Here is a 14,944-nt window from a genome sequence, read left to right as displayed (position 1 = left end):
TCCCTTAAAATATTAAATATATATTTTATTCATACAATACTATGATATAATTTATATCAATTTCGATACAATACTTCATTCTCTTAATTTTTATTCTGAATTTAGAATTTTAGATCTACATTTTATAGATCTATACAGTTAACTTCTAACTTCTGACTCAAGCAATTCGTACGTCTGCTTCCGATTCCAATACTTTTACGGACAATAATAATATCATCAGAAGTTAAACAATAACAATATAATAATTTTATTCATTATTTATTAAAATACAATTGTGTAATATATTCATTACTACAAGTTTAATTTTCATTTGGATTAATCTTTGTCTTTTTTCTTATTGAATAAATAACAAGCTACTACAGAGTGTTCTTTGGGCTTTAATTAATGTGTAGGTTGGTATTCTGTCTCTTGGGATTTTATTAGTATGCGCAAGTCCAATCGAACTATTTGATGTGATCTTTGATTCTAATAACTTATAAGTTGGCAATATAGTGAGGAATGAAATCCTAAATGACACTCTAATTTTCTTCAAGCTCTCTTACAAATTCCTCCATTTCTTTCTCATCATTATCATTTATATCCAATGTCTTTATAAATTCGAATGATATTAATCTTAATTTACTATTATTGCTTGAAAATAACTTTATCATATTTCTAAATCTAAAACTAATATCCCATCGTAATCTAACTCTTTCTATTCTAGAACATTGTGAGAGTATATCGAACCATCCGTCGATTTTCTTATCGTCTCTGAATATACTGATGTCACTAATAAGTGCGAAACTGATCATTGAAGGATGCTTCTTGATACGTTTGATCATCTTAAAGTACTCTGTGTCAGTAACCCAGACATCTCTTACACTGATTACAATATTTTTGAGGTTTTCAAAGGCTTCATCCAAGAGGAAGTCTTTTGGAAATGAAAAGTTCCTAGTGGTGATAAAGAGTGATTCCAAAGGTGATTTCGTCAACAATCGATCTTCATCGACTTCCATCGGTTCGATTTCCTCAACGAAGCCCATTCTCTCTACCTCATGGAAACACAAAGGAAGTGGAGAGGTCACGCACCTCATAGAGTTGACGTGTGATATAAGAACGATCGTATTCGCCTGTATCTGGCTTCGTCGGAGAGTGACAACGATCTGATATTGCCAATGATGGAATACTGTGAGTTGGGCAATGTTGTATTCTCGCATCCATAGAGTATACGATATCTAAAATAAGTGGTGAAGATACCTCATATTCTAAACGATTCGATATGTGAAACCAATTTGGTCACTCCATAGTTGGATTGACTTTTTTAATGTATATAATCAATAAAATATGTAACATTTATAAATTTTTAATTAAATATTCTTAATGTGTTTCAATCGATCAACTCTAAGTTAGTCTAACAAATTAAGATAATGAAAAAGTTAACTGTTAACACGAAAAAAAAAAAAATTACGCATTTTGGGTAAAAAAACAAAATTGAAGTTACATAGTTGTATTAATTATTTTAATTACATGATTTTATAAGGATATATAATGAATAATAATAGTAATAAAAATAGTAATTTTAAAAGTGGTGGTGATGAAGATGATAAAATATTGAAAAAGAAGAGGTTGGATAATGATGATCAACAACAGCAACAGCAACAATCACCACCTAAAAAAATGATAATAAACAATAACAACAACATAACAACAATAGATTTAGAGAATAATAATTCATTGTATTACAAAAGTGAAAAACTAAGACAAGAAATACAGAGAACTACGCCACTCTCTGTTTTGGTGGATCAAGCCGATGACCTAATCAAACATTGGTTGAAATGCTCATCTGCTGATATCAATTTTAAGAATAATTTAATACAGATCATTCATTTATTTTATGATATATCTATTAATAATAACATTACTAGTACAACAACAACTAATAGCAGCAATAATAATAATAATAATAGTAATAATCAAATATTAATAATACCAAGATTATTAGATATTGTATTGATATCATTTATGATGCATAGACCAGAGTATATCATAACTGTGATCTACACATTAGCAGAGATGTTAGTCAATGAATCATTACAGTATCATTCAAAGTCAGCACCATTCTATTTGTTTAAAGATCTATTTAGAGATACTTCTGGTTCAGGTTATAATTTAATATTACAACAGAAACAACAACAGCAACAACAACAACAGAATCAACAACAAAAGTATCAACAATATGATAAAAAGAATAAGAAATTCAATTATAATCAACAGCAACAGCAACAGCAACAACAACAACAACAATTTCAATTACAACAACAACAGTTTCAAAAGATAAATGATAGATCCAACAGTAATACGTCGGATACCATTAAGTTACAGATACTCTCTGATTTGACAACTGTTAACTTTGCATATTATATCAAGTCAAACAACAACAACAATAACAATGACAATAATGATAATAATGATATTAATAATCAGTTTCATCTTTCACAATGGATAACATCATTATTAAAGTATAGTAGTGAAATGGTATTGAATATCTATTTCCAAAGTTTGTTACAATCACCTTTTAAATCATTTCCCAATTTAAAACAATTATATATTAGTAGTAGTAGTAGCAATCAATCAAAGCAACAACAAGAACAACAACAAACAATAGATAAAGATAATAATAAGAAACAAGAAGATAAACAAATAGAGGTATCATTAAAGACAATGATAAAACAACATACAATACAAATATTCCAAATAACACAAAAGACAATCGATCCAGTCAAACAGAATAACTCTTTAAAGAAATTACAATTACTCATACAAACTATTGTTCCAATATTAGTTATTACCTTAAATACTAGTAGTAATAATAATAATAATAATAATAATAGTTATAATAGTAATTGTAGTTTAGATGGATTTAATGAAATAATTCAATATTATTTTTTAAACATTAATAAAGTTACACATACACATAGATTACTTCAAAGTTTAATTGAATCAAATAATATTGATAAAGTAAGTAATATTCTATACATTTTATTTAATATCTAATATTAATAGTAATTTATTTGATAGATAATTAGATTGATTGAAATACTTATAAGATGGAATCAATCGAATACAGATCATTTAGTGACGTTACAAAATCATTTTCTACCAGCGATCTTCCAGTTTGTGGGCTGTGAGGAGAATGACAATGTTCGATTCAACACCGAGTTGTTGTTGAAAAAGATATTCTACGGTGCCAATCATCTCAATGTTTTGTTATTCGGTGTCAACTACCGATTCGGTTTGAATGGTTACTACAGTCCACGTCAGTTACTGGACGGTGTCAAAACCATAGAGAATCTCATTAGGACATTAGAGTCATTCCGTAGCGACACTCAGAGTAAAGTCTACAAGATATGGGGACAATATTGGAGATCTACACTCTCACTAAATAACAACAATAACAATAGCAACAATAACAATAACAACAACAACAACACATCGACTATTGCTCATCAATTTTGGAGTTGTCGACAACTTCTTTTGTTCTATGTACACATGCCGCAAGACCTTCAAGATATCACCAAGATCTTCCTCTTCACCTATCTCGGTCAACTCGAACTACAACCAAATCAATTCGATTCGAAATCAATAACTATATTTCAACAATTAGTTAGAATACTTTTTAATATTAGTTGTGATATTAAAACTATTAATAATGATAATAATAATAATAGTAATAGTAATAATAGTTTTATAACTAAAATTGAAAAGGAAGAAGAGGAACAGGAAAATGATAGAGATGATGAAGATATTAGTAGTAATAGTAATAATATATTCTTAGATTATATATATTTCATTATTAGAAGATTCAGTAATCACAGATTGATTATCAAGAGTATATCGATGTCTTTGATCGAGCTGTTAGATAGTACATTAGTTCTGGACCAATTGTTCTCATCACCCTATCTCTCATCCACAAACAACACCACATCACTCACCAGTTTATTCATTCCATCAACCAGTGTAAATAATCTATTACAAATGTTAATATCAATATTACAAACAACTACATCATCGTCATCATCGTCATCATCATCAACAACAACAACATCATTACAAACCAACAATACAAGTCAACAAGATCTATACTATTTCTTTTTAAATTTATTTATCGATAATCATACAACATTAGATCGTATATTATCATTATCAGCATCATCCGATTGTAAATCTAAACTACTTGCAATTAGGTTATTAGAGTTAATACAAATAGGTACAATACAACAACAGCAACAAAATAATCAACAACAACAACATAAATATTGGAATTCAACTAGATTAAATTTAATTTATAATTCATTGTTAGATCCAATTGCATCAGATTCATCAGCTCAATTCATTCGATTCCTCGTTAAAGAGAAGATTATTTCGACTTCATCGATTTTGGAGTCTTTGTTCCTGCAACTCATCATTCACAATAATAACATTGACAGTAACTGTAACAACTCTATCATTTTAATAGAAGAGATACTTAGAAGCAACCTATCACAACTAGATAAAGTATTAAAAATGATTAAATCTTCTTTATTCAACAAGATACCACCAACTTTTAATAATAACAATAATAATAGTTACTCTGATAACTCTTCTTCTACTTCCTCTTTATACAATAATATTCAAAACAACAACAACAACAACAATAACAATAATTATATGAGTTCAAATCTTTTAATACTATTACAAAAGATAAGTGGATTAACGGATTTGTCAGGCGATATCGTATCATTGTCGATAGATTCCATCTATATGTATCCGGATACAGTACAGTTGCTTCAGTATCAGTTGATTGCCAGTGCACTGGAGCGAAGAGACAAAGACAGTCAATCATTTGACAAGTTGAACAGTTTCATCAAAGATAGACTATCGTCAATCATCGAGGGACTGACATCGTCCAATGTCACCATTAGAAAACTCTGTCTAACCATACTCCAAGAGTTTATTGAGATGTCTTATAGACATGCTCATTCCATCAACAACAACAAGAGAAAGAGAGGTATCGATAGTTTAGTTACCAACAGCAACAGCAACATCAATAGTTCTATTAATGATCCAATGGTATTAGATACAACAGAATCATCATCATCATCATCTTCCTCTTCTTCATTAACAACAAACAACAACAACATTAAATTAAATCCATATGAAAACAAAGAATTAGTACAAAACACAATTAACTACAAAATCAATGGATTGACAATGATATCGGATACATCGAATATCATATTCCTTAGAGAGGCCAATGAATATATAAATATGTTTACAAGCAGATCACTTAAATAAAATAAATAATTAAATAACCTAATTCCACAGCTACAACAACAATAATAATAATAAAGATTATTTTTTAATAAATAACTAATGTCATATAGTACTATATTTACAAATAGATTGTTTCTTTTTTGTTATTGGTATGATTTCAGATTATGATTTAGATTAACTTTAACTTTACTTTACCTATCATCTTTTTTTAGAGATAATTGAAGTAGCTAATGATTTTAATACTCGGATTTATAAATAATGTGTTGTTGGTACTTTTGTATGTTGATGTTTGTTGTAAAATAAAAAATTGTTTTTAGTGCGTGCTAATTATATCTAAAGCTATACAGTATCATCGTGGAACATCCATCTATAGTAGTAGTAGTAGTAGTAGTAGTAGTAGTAGTAGAGGTAAGATAGTATAATTAGTATGCACGATTATTGTTGTTTCTATTATTGTTGATGATGATGATAGATTGATTACCTTGTATCTTTAGGACTCTTTCCAACGGCTCTCGAAACATATACAGAATCGTCTACTGGTCGTACTTTTTCAGTACAACTACTCAACATACTTAAAATACTTAAACAAATTGATAAAACTGTCAATGCTGGACTCCAATGATCGTATACTATTACATATAAAAAGTGGTTAAGATATTGAATGAATTATTAGATTATAATCTATAAAGAGAGTTGTTAACGTTGACGACGGTTTACATACAAATTGATAAACAGATATGACCGTTTCCGTAAATATGTGGATGTACAGGTGGTTTACCGATAAAGATAACCTCTGGTGCCTCTAATGGGTAGCCATCATTGAATCTGAATTGTAGGCTGAATTTCTCGCCTTGATAGAGCGAACCAGTGGTACCATCAATACCAATGACCCATCTTGACAAGTCATTGGCTTCCTCCACTCTGATACCAGTTGGTGGTGATACCTGTAACTCCATCAATTCTTTTTGTAATCTCTTTGCGTATCTTGTTGCCATATTATAATATTTTTATTTATCTACTTGTTTTTGTTTTTGTTTTATCTAATATATTCTAATTATATATTTGTTATAACAATTTATATATATTATTTCAATTTTTGTGTTATTCGTTTTAATCAGATTTATAATAATTATATTATATTATTAATTATGTATATTTATTGTTTAATTAATCTGAAAAAAACAATAAAGTTATTTAAATTTAAGTTAGTTTTTTTCTTTGCGAATTAAAAAAAAAAATTTTTTTTTTTTAACTTTTCTTTATTGATTTTTCAATTTTTTTTTATTTCAAATGTTCATTGTTTTTTTTGTAAGACTACAATATATGTTTAAACTATGATATGTTATATATATAATATCAAAAACATTCTGTAGAATTCTTCGCAACAACGACAATCGAAACATTTTCACAAACACTATAATCACTTGATGTCAAGTTTTTAGTTGTCAAACTGACATCCTTACTTTGATTATCTATTTATATATATTTACAATCATTAATTAAATTAAGTTAGAATTGATTTTTTTAATCATTCCAATAGTTTTTATTGTATTGTCTAAAACTTAATAAAATCAAATCAAAATAATAATTAATTATGATAATAAAAACACTAATATATTTTGTTTGTCAAAAACAGCAAGTGCGAATTAAAAACATATGCAATAGCAAAAATAGAAGAAATAATAATAATATTATCACATAAATCAGATTTGGATTATTTTGTTGCGCTGCTATCGTGATTCAATTACTGAAACTTATGTATAAAGTAATTTATTTGATTGTTTTATTTTCAATAACAATAAAACTGTTTGTAAAATTTAAAATTCTTAATTAGGACTAATTTGGAATGACGAATAATTTAAATTTCCTTAAATAGAAAAAAAATCTCTTATTCATTTTAAAAAAAAAAAACAAAAAAAACAGTTTAAATTTTTTCCCACTTTTTGTTTTAAAAAGGCAAAAAACCAAGAATTACCATTGTTGGTAATATTCTCGAGAAAGGTCTATTCCAATTTTTTAATTAAGCCTATGTAATATAATAGTGCTTAAAAACATTGTCAAAAAAAAAAGATTGTTGTTTTTTATGTGTGTTGTGTAAATTATTTTTTTTAATAGCATGACAACCTTGAAAAAAAACACCACCTTCAAAGCGAAGCTCTCGTAGTTTTTTGGTTGACATTTTGGTTGAGTGCGAAACCATTCTACATTGGGTAAAACAATAAAGCAGAGCAGCTCACACACACACATATAATTTTAATTAAATTTTACATTAAATTGTTTTTCTTAACAAACAACTGTTTTTATTGAAATGTGAAAGTAGTGAGAGTGGGAGGCTAGACTTTAAAGCTACCAGTGTGTTGTTATGGCTAGTTTCCTTTTTTTATTATTTATAATTGTTAACACTTGACATGTTTGTTTTTCTAAAGGTTCCAATGACCTGTCAGTCTCGCATTAACCCCATAGCAGTATCTCACTCATTAAAATTTAATTAGTTTTTTATTTTTTTAAATTTATTTTTTGTATAATCCTGTATTTTTGTCACACTCTTAAACCTTAAATCCAAAAACACACACACACTCTCACTCTCTCAACTCTTACTACCAGTAGTTCACCCACACAATTATATTACTCAAACACACACACACACACCCACACACACTTTTTAAAAAAAAACTACTAAGACTCAACTCAAGACAAGTGTCATATTCATTGTCCAAGGTCTGGCATATATATGTGTGGTTTTAATTTGAAAAACTTAATATTAACAACCTTAAAAAACAACAACAGCATTAACACACACGACGACAACAACCAAGTAAAACAACAATAAACCATTCAATTGTTTTTTGTTACCACCACATATATAATAGAAGAACATATAAATACATAACAAATAATAATAATAATAAAAATAAAAATAATAATTAAATAATTTAAAAGAAAGTAGTAGTTGCGGAAATAATCAAATATATATATGTAGATTATTTTTATTTTTGATTATACCATATTTTAATCAACTGTTTTTAAAAAAAAGATACGAATAATATCTCTAACATTCACTACTACAAGTTTTAAAAATACAACACTCAACACATTCAAAAAAAGTACACCACCTTCAATTTCAACTTTTAACTTTTTTACAACATACACTTCAACAAACCACTTTTCCATTCACTATATAACCAGACACTTTAATCACAACCGAACCATATATATACTTTCGAAAACTTTTAATATATTCACTCTTCGCAATTGTCGACATAACATTAAGTTGTTATTTATCCAACCAAAGCTCAATAATATTTTAAATAGTCTCGCGCCATCTCTAAAATAATAATATTTCAAATTCTGGTCTCACAAGTTGAATTTAAATATTATCATTGTTTGTTGCAACATTTTTTGTTTTTTGAATAAAATTCAAATATTTGCATTGTACAAAAAAAAGCTCCAACCCAATTGTCAGCATCCACTGCACCATACATCTCCAAATTGCACCACTGCAAACTATAGATGTCCCATTGGAGTCCGTCAGTTAGCAGCAGATTTTATTAGTAGAGCATTGTCGTCTGATGATTAGTAGTCGCCATCGCAGCATCTGTTTTGGTTATAGAGCATTTGCAAGTCAAGTCAATACAGTTTATTACCACTCCAACAAACTTCATTCAGAAAAAGAAGAATCCTCGGCTTGCAAGCATTTTAAAAACTCTTAAGAGTCTAAAAGTTATCAAACTACATAATTATTTTATTTTCAACAAAAAATATTTATATATATAAACTATTATTATTATTATTATTTATATTATTATAAAACTCAAAATTAATTTAATTAATTAGTTAATTATTATAAATATTTTATTATATATATTATTTATTTATTTAATATATATATATATTATATTTATTTAAGTTAAAATAGTAGTTTATTTATTTTTTAAAAGTTTCAAATTATTATTATTTATATTTTTTCTTTATGATAATTTATTTAATAATCTTTTAATTTCTTTTTTCAAAGATTAAAATATTTAAGATCAAAAAGATTTACTTTAATTTATTATATTTATTATAAAGTATTATATCCAGAAATTTATTATTTTAAAGGTTTTTTTTGATTAAAAAATTATTATAATATCTGTAATTATTTATAATCAATATAATCTGATTCTTAAGAATTATTATTATTATTTAATATATATATATCTAAAAAGTTTGATAACAAATTAATCAAACTCAAAAATTATTATTTCTTTTTTTTTTCTACATCAATGTCCATTCAACAACATTCATCAGAGAAACAAAAAGGAGAAGTTCAATGTTCCATTGAGGATCCAACTTTGTTAGCTCCCAATCCTTGTGCCTCTAACATATTGGTTACTTTGCCACAGTCAAGCCTCCCGAATGAAACTTCTATTGGAGCCTCTCCTGCCACAGTGCTGTCCAAACAACAAAATAGTATAAATACCAGTGGAAATTTTACCAACCTCTGTGAATCACCAAATTCAACCTCTCCATCTACACCTTCGCCATTATCCACTAGCAATGGTAATGGAACAACCAAAGCAGATAAACCATTCCAAGATGTTCTTGTGCCAGTCACCGTTCAAACCAATAGTGGATCATTGAGTACCGTATTAGAGAATATACCATTAAAGAGAGTAAGTAAAACAAAGTTTTAATTAATTAATCAAACAAATACTCAAAATTTAATTTATTTTTAGACACACAGAAGAAGAAGTTCAAATATGAATAAAGAGAATTTATATTGTTATAAATGTAAAACCAAGACAACACCAGAGTGGAGAAAAGGTCCTGATGGTCCGGCAACGTAAGTTTATTTATTAGCTTTTATAGAAATAATTATTATTTACTAACTAAACGGTTTGTTAATAATATTTTCCAATCTAGATTATGTAATGCATGTGGATTATCATTTGCAAAGAAAATGAAATTGGAACAGATTAAATTAAAGAATGGAGGTGCTCAGATTCATACTTCTACATTTCCAATTGTCTTGCCTAATCCCATAGATGGCTTTGACAGTCAATATTGTCAAGAGAGTAGTGGCTGCAGTGGTAGTGGCGGCAGTGATTTCAGTGGACTTCAACCATTTGTATGTGATACATCCCTACAGTTATCTGGCAGCAGTTTGTTACCATCATCGTCCAGCGCCAATCCACTGGCTAATACCACATGTGTTCGTCCTCCCAAAGGCAAGAAGAGTAAATCATCAAAAACACATACCTTCCACCAATACAACCACAGTGGTTCCTCCTCCACTCATATTCCAAATGGAAGTGTGATAAAGAGTCAATCCAAGAAGAATTCCAAGAGTTCCAAGAGCTCCAAGAGTAAAAAACAAATTAAAAAAGAAATCGCCTCCAACAACAACAATAACAATAGTAATATCTCACCTGTCAATAGTATACCACAACCTCTTTCAACACCAACAAATAATCTTCAACCAAGTTTCCAACAACTCCACCTTCAATACGTTCCAAATCTACCTATTGACACGGATATGAATCTTAACAATATGAATGGTATCAGCTTTTCCAACACAAACAACCCACTGGTTACACTTAGTCCGATTACAACTCAACCGGTGATATGCTCCTCTGGTGAGAAGTTCTTGGAAATGGGTGTATCTTCTATTTCCAACTCCACGGAAAGTTGTTCGGTCATGGATGTCAGTCCACCTACAGATCCAAACTATCCATTCATTCAGTCGGTACCCAATATCTCCTTGCCAATACACATCAAAGTAGAACCCAATGACAACAACATCTTTATGGACAACCAATATGGTGATTCCAATGTAAATAATCTTGTACAATCTGACTGTCAAAGTCTATTCTTTTCCAATGACAACCATTTCTCAAATAATGAAACAGTTGTCGAACAACATCAACACCAACAACAACAACAACAACAGCAACATCTACATACAAATCAATCAAATCAACAACAACAACAAACAGACACCATTTCAATATCAACATCTTCTTTCACAAATGAATATATGCAAATCTCACCACCTCTCGCCAACAACATAAATAACAATAATAATAATATTAATAATAATGACAACAACAACAATAATAATGATAATAATAATAGTAGCAATATAATGGAAGATATTGTGGTAGATCTCAAACTTGAAGACCCAACTACCTCCAGTAACGATGGTGCCTACCCAATGAATGACGCACACGATATCAATAGCTATAAGAATATGAATGACTACTTCAACGACGAGGGCTATCTGGATACTCTACCTACGAATATCGTCCATGGTGGATGCGGCGGCAATGCAATCGGATTCTCCAACCAACAGAGCGAAGCTTCGATCATGGCATTTGACAACCACCATACCACCAACAACATAATAGATTCCTACTCTGTGCCATCGTACAACATGGAAATGCATTTCCAATATCTTCAAAATATAGACAATGATGACCCATTTGGTGTTAATTCCCAATCACCTCTTCAGATTATGAACGGTACATCATTAGTAAAAAAAAAAAAAAAAAAAAAATTAACTAAAAATATATTCTAAAAATAAATAATTGTATTAAATAAATTATTATTATTTAAATAAATATTTTCTATCTCTAATTTCGCAGCACTATTAATAAATTGAAAAAAAAAAAAAAAAAAATGAAATTTAAAAAAAAACTATTAATTTAATTGTTGAAGTTGAAGTTTTTGATCAAAAACGATCGATCGTTTACATTTATTTATTTATACTTTTATATTATGATGTCAAATTACAGTAGCAATAGTAGTAGTATTGGTAGTAAATCAACACCTATTGTTGGCTCACCTTATGACTTTAATAATCTAAGAGATTTCAAAAAGCTGTTGGCAAAGCATATAGAGATAACATCGTTACATCACGACTGGCCTATTTTTCTTGGAAAGATATTTGGGTAAAGAATCAATCTATCTGTTTAAACAACACTCTTTAGATATTCATTATCACTAATAAAATAATATCATATATATATTATAGTTCTGATCCAAAAGGAATCATAAGACTATGCAATGAAGATGAAATACCAGAGTTACTCAGTCAACTCAACTCACAATCGATTTGTTTTCGCTTCTTAATGTCACATTTCTCAAACACACAGAATCTCTATAACTTTCCAATCGACAGAGTACCTGTATGTACATTATCATAAATATTATACTATCATTTTAATAGCTATACTTATTATCTTTTCATCGTTTCTAAAGAAAACATTTATATACAAGTTATTCTCAAAGATAATAGATCAACAATCACCTGCAACACAGCAGCAACTACAACAACAGCAATATACATCACCAAACATCATCAATGGCTATGACATCTCTGACAACAAGAGATTCATCACCGTCAATATATTTCAATTGTATTTCTTTGCATTCGCATTATTTGGTGATTATTCTGTAAGTTTATTAAAGATATCATAAGTGTGTATTATTTTAAACTAATTCATTTATTTGTTAATAATAATAATAATATTATTATTATTATTATAGAGTTCATTACCTTTGGGTCAAAGATATATTTTTGGTGTACCAACCTATAGTTATCAAGGTAGCAGCAGTAGTAGTGGAAGCAGTCATATTAATAGTGGAAGTAGTAGTAATAGAAGTGGATTGCTATCATCGACTAGTTCGACCTCTTCATTGTCGACTTCGACTACAGGAACATCGAAATCGGTAGCACTAGATCGTCAGAAATCAATATATACCCGATTGCTTGTTGACTATCTTCACTACTTCCTACCGCTGTACAGTGATGCCAGTAAATCAAAGAGATACAGCAACACAACCAAACCAATTGAAATCAATCAAATTCAAACACATACCTTCTTTAAGATCCTTTGTGAATGCTTCCTCGGTCACAATATCACCAACCTCATGATATCTCATCTTCCCCAAGAATTCTATAATCATTTATCGTCAGTAAGTAGTTGAAAAAGCAACAATATACTCTTTACATGGTGACTTGAATTTACTCACCTTCTTATTTAATAAACGCACAGTACAATAAACCAAACTCATTCTATGCTGATGTATCCTATACTTTATTGGCACACTTCCAAGAGTTTGTAAAGTCACAGTCGATGGAATCTACCTTTATTACACAACTCTTCAACACATTGAGATATCCTTTGTTTGCAAACATCATATCATTCTTTGAGAAGTTTGATCCAAACGATACACAATTACCATTAGAACAAGTAAGTTAATACCAAAATAAATATAATATAATAAGTAGCTTAATAACTAATCATCATTATATCTTTTTTATAAATAATAATTCAGACTATTAAGCTTTGGATTTCTTACTTAACACCATGGCGTCAAAGAACACTAAAAAAGAAATCATCATTATTATCATTTCATCATCATCAAGAACAGGTTGTTAATATATCGTAAGTACACTAAGCTTTGTTTGGTTAATAACCGTATTATGTTTATAAATAACATTCTATTAATATTTTATTATATTTTATTAGTGAACAATATATTATAGATAACTACTATTTCTATTCATATATATTCTCATTGTTTATGTTGAGGACATTGATATCATTCGACTTCTCATTGGATATTCATCATCGATCATTCTCTAAAGTGTTAGATACCATACTAGATCCAACCATTTTACAAATACTTCGAAAGATTGATCAACATGACAGACATCTATTAAATAGTAAATCAATAGATTACAATCTCACTAATACCAGTGTTAATCTATCAAAGGACAGTAAGTTTTATATATAATTAATTATATGATTGATGTGTGTTCGTCGTACGTTTTTAAATACTAATAATAATAATTTATTTATAAAGTATTACAAAGTCTAGATAGGCAAATGAATTTCTATGGAATAAGAGAGAATCAAGACAAACTATCGATGTTCTCCAACTACATGTCTATGAGTGTAAAGAACTTGGTGCAAGATCTTGCAAAGAAACCGATTGCATTGAAGATTAAAGAGAGTGTATTGAATCGTTTGTCTTCACTCTATCAATTCGAAGTGATTGTAGAGTTGAATAAAGTAGAACAACAACAACATCATCATCATGCTTATCAACAACAACAACAACAACAAAATATGAAATCAATTAACAACAGTCAACAACAACAACAACAACAAAATCAACAATATCCACCACTACAACAAAATCAATTACAACTACAACAACAATACCAGCTATCACCAGTTAGACAACAAAGACAGAATCTTCTAGTAACACTATCACCTAATCGTAATCCAAATGGAAGTCTGTCAGATGAAGGAAGAAAACAACTATATAATGGCAGCAGAGTGTGTACCGCCTACGATACCTACAAATATCCGTTGGACGACGAGAAATTCCCAATCACCTCGATGGAAATTGGATTACCAATCAAAATGATCTACAAAATCACAGATAACAAACAGATTCGTTTACTATCACGTAGATTCTTTAGAAAAGAAGTTATTCTAGCACTTTCTATTTTAATTCTAATTGTTTCCATATTTATCAAACTCATCTTATGGATATACAGTTTTTAAAAAATCAACAAAATTATAATAAAAACATGTTTACAAGTGATTAATCCCAATTAAAAATGTAAATCTTGTTTCATTATATTTACTACTTTTGT

At 28.8% G+C, this 14,944-nt stretch overlaps 4 protein-coding genes across 4 annotated transcripts; 2 read left to right on the top strand and 2 right to left on the bottom strand.

Annotated features, from left to right (window-relative positions):
• Positions 1 to 25: 25 nt before the first annotated feature.
• PPL_09426 (uncharacterized protein) lies at positions 26 to 1,022 on the bottom strand (the record flags this gene model as incomplete). Its single annotated transcript, XM_020580221.1, has 3 exons — positions 26 to 39; positions 358 to 457; positions 543 to 1,022. 3 exons carry the CDS (start codon positions 1,020 to 1,022, stop codon positions 26 to 28), a joined length of 594 nt encoding a protein of 197 aa, XP_020428808.1.
• A 505-nt stretch (positions 1,023 to 1,527) lies between these two features.
• Positions 1,528 to 5,313, top strand: PPL_09425 (uncharacterized protein; the record flags this gene model as incomplete). The annotated part of the gene is made up of 2 exons (XM_020580220.1): positions 1,528 to 2,997; positions 3,058 to 5,313. The coding sequence occupies 2 exons, from the start codon at positions 1,528 to 1,530 to the stop codon at positions 5,311 to 5,313; spliced, it is 3,726 nt and encodes a 1,241-aa protein (XP_020428807.1).
• Positions 5,314 to 5,769: 456 nt separating this feature from the next.
• ube2w (ubiquitin-conjugating enzyme E2) lies at positions 5,770 to 6,287 on the bottom strand (the record flags this gene model as incomplete). The annotated part of the gene is made up of 2 exons (XM_020580219.1): positions 5,770 to 5,921; positions 6,014 to 6,287. The coding sequence occupies 2 exons, from the start codon at positions 6,285 to 6,287 to the stop codon at positions 5,770 to 5,772; spliced, it is 426 nt and encodes a 141-aa protein (XP_020428806.1).
• Positions 6,288 to 9,554: 3,267 nt separating this feature from the next.
• Positions 9,555 to 14,852, top strand: PPL_09423 (GATA-type transcription factor; the record flags this gene model as incomplete). Its single annotated transcript, XM_020580218.1, has 11 exons — positions 9,555 to 9,944; positions 10,008 to 10,114; positions 10,195 to 11,803; positions 11,989 to 12,221; positions 12,305 to 12,458; positions 12,550 to 12,726; positions 12,820 to 13,248; positions 13,329 to 13,526; positions 13,612 to 13,721; positions 13,806 to 14,056; positions 14,143 to 14,852. 11 exons carry the CDS (start codon positions 9,555 to 9,557, stop codon positions 14,850 to 14,852), a joined length of 4,368 nt encoding a protein of 1,455 aa, XP_020428805.1.
• Positions 14,853 to 14,944: the final 92 nt, after the last annotated feature.

Source organism: Heterostelium album (assembly GCF_000004825.1).
Source record: "Heterostelium album PN500 unplaced genomic scaffold PPL_scaffold11, whole genome shotgun sequence".
NCBI lineage: Eukaryota > Evosea > Eumycetozoa > Acytosteliales > Acytosteliaceae > Heterostelium > Heterostelium album.
The sequence above is the reverse complement of the archived record's forward strand: the minus strand, read 5'-3'. Positions and strand labels throughout refer to the sequence as shown.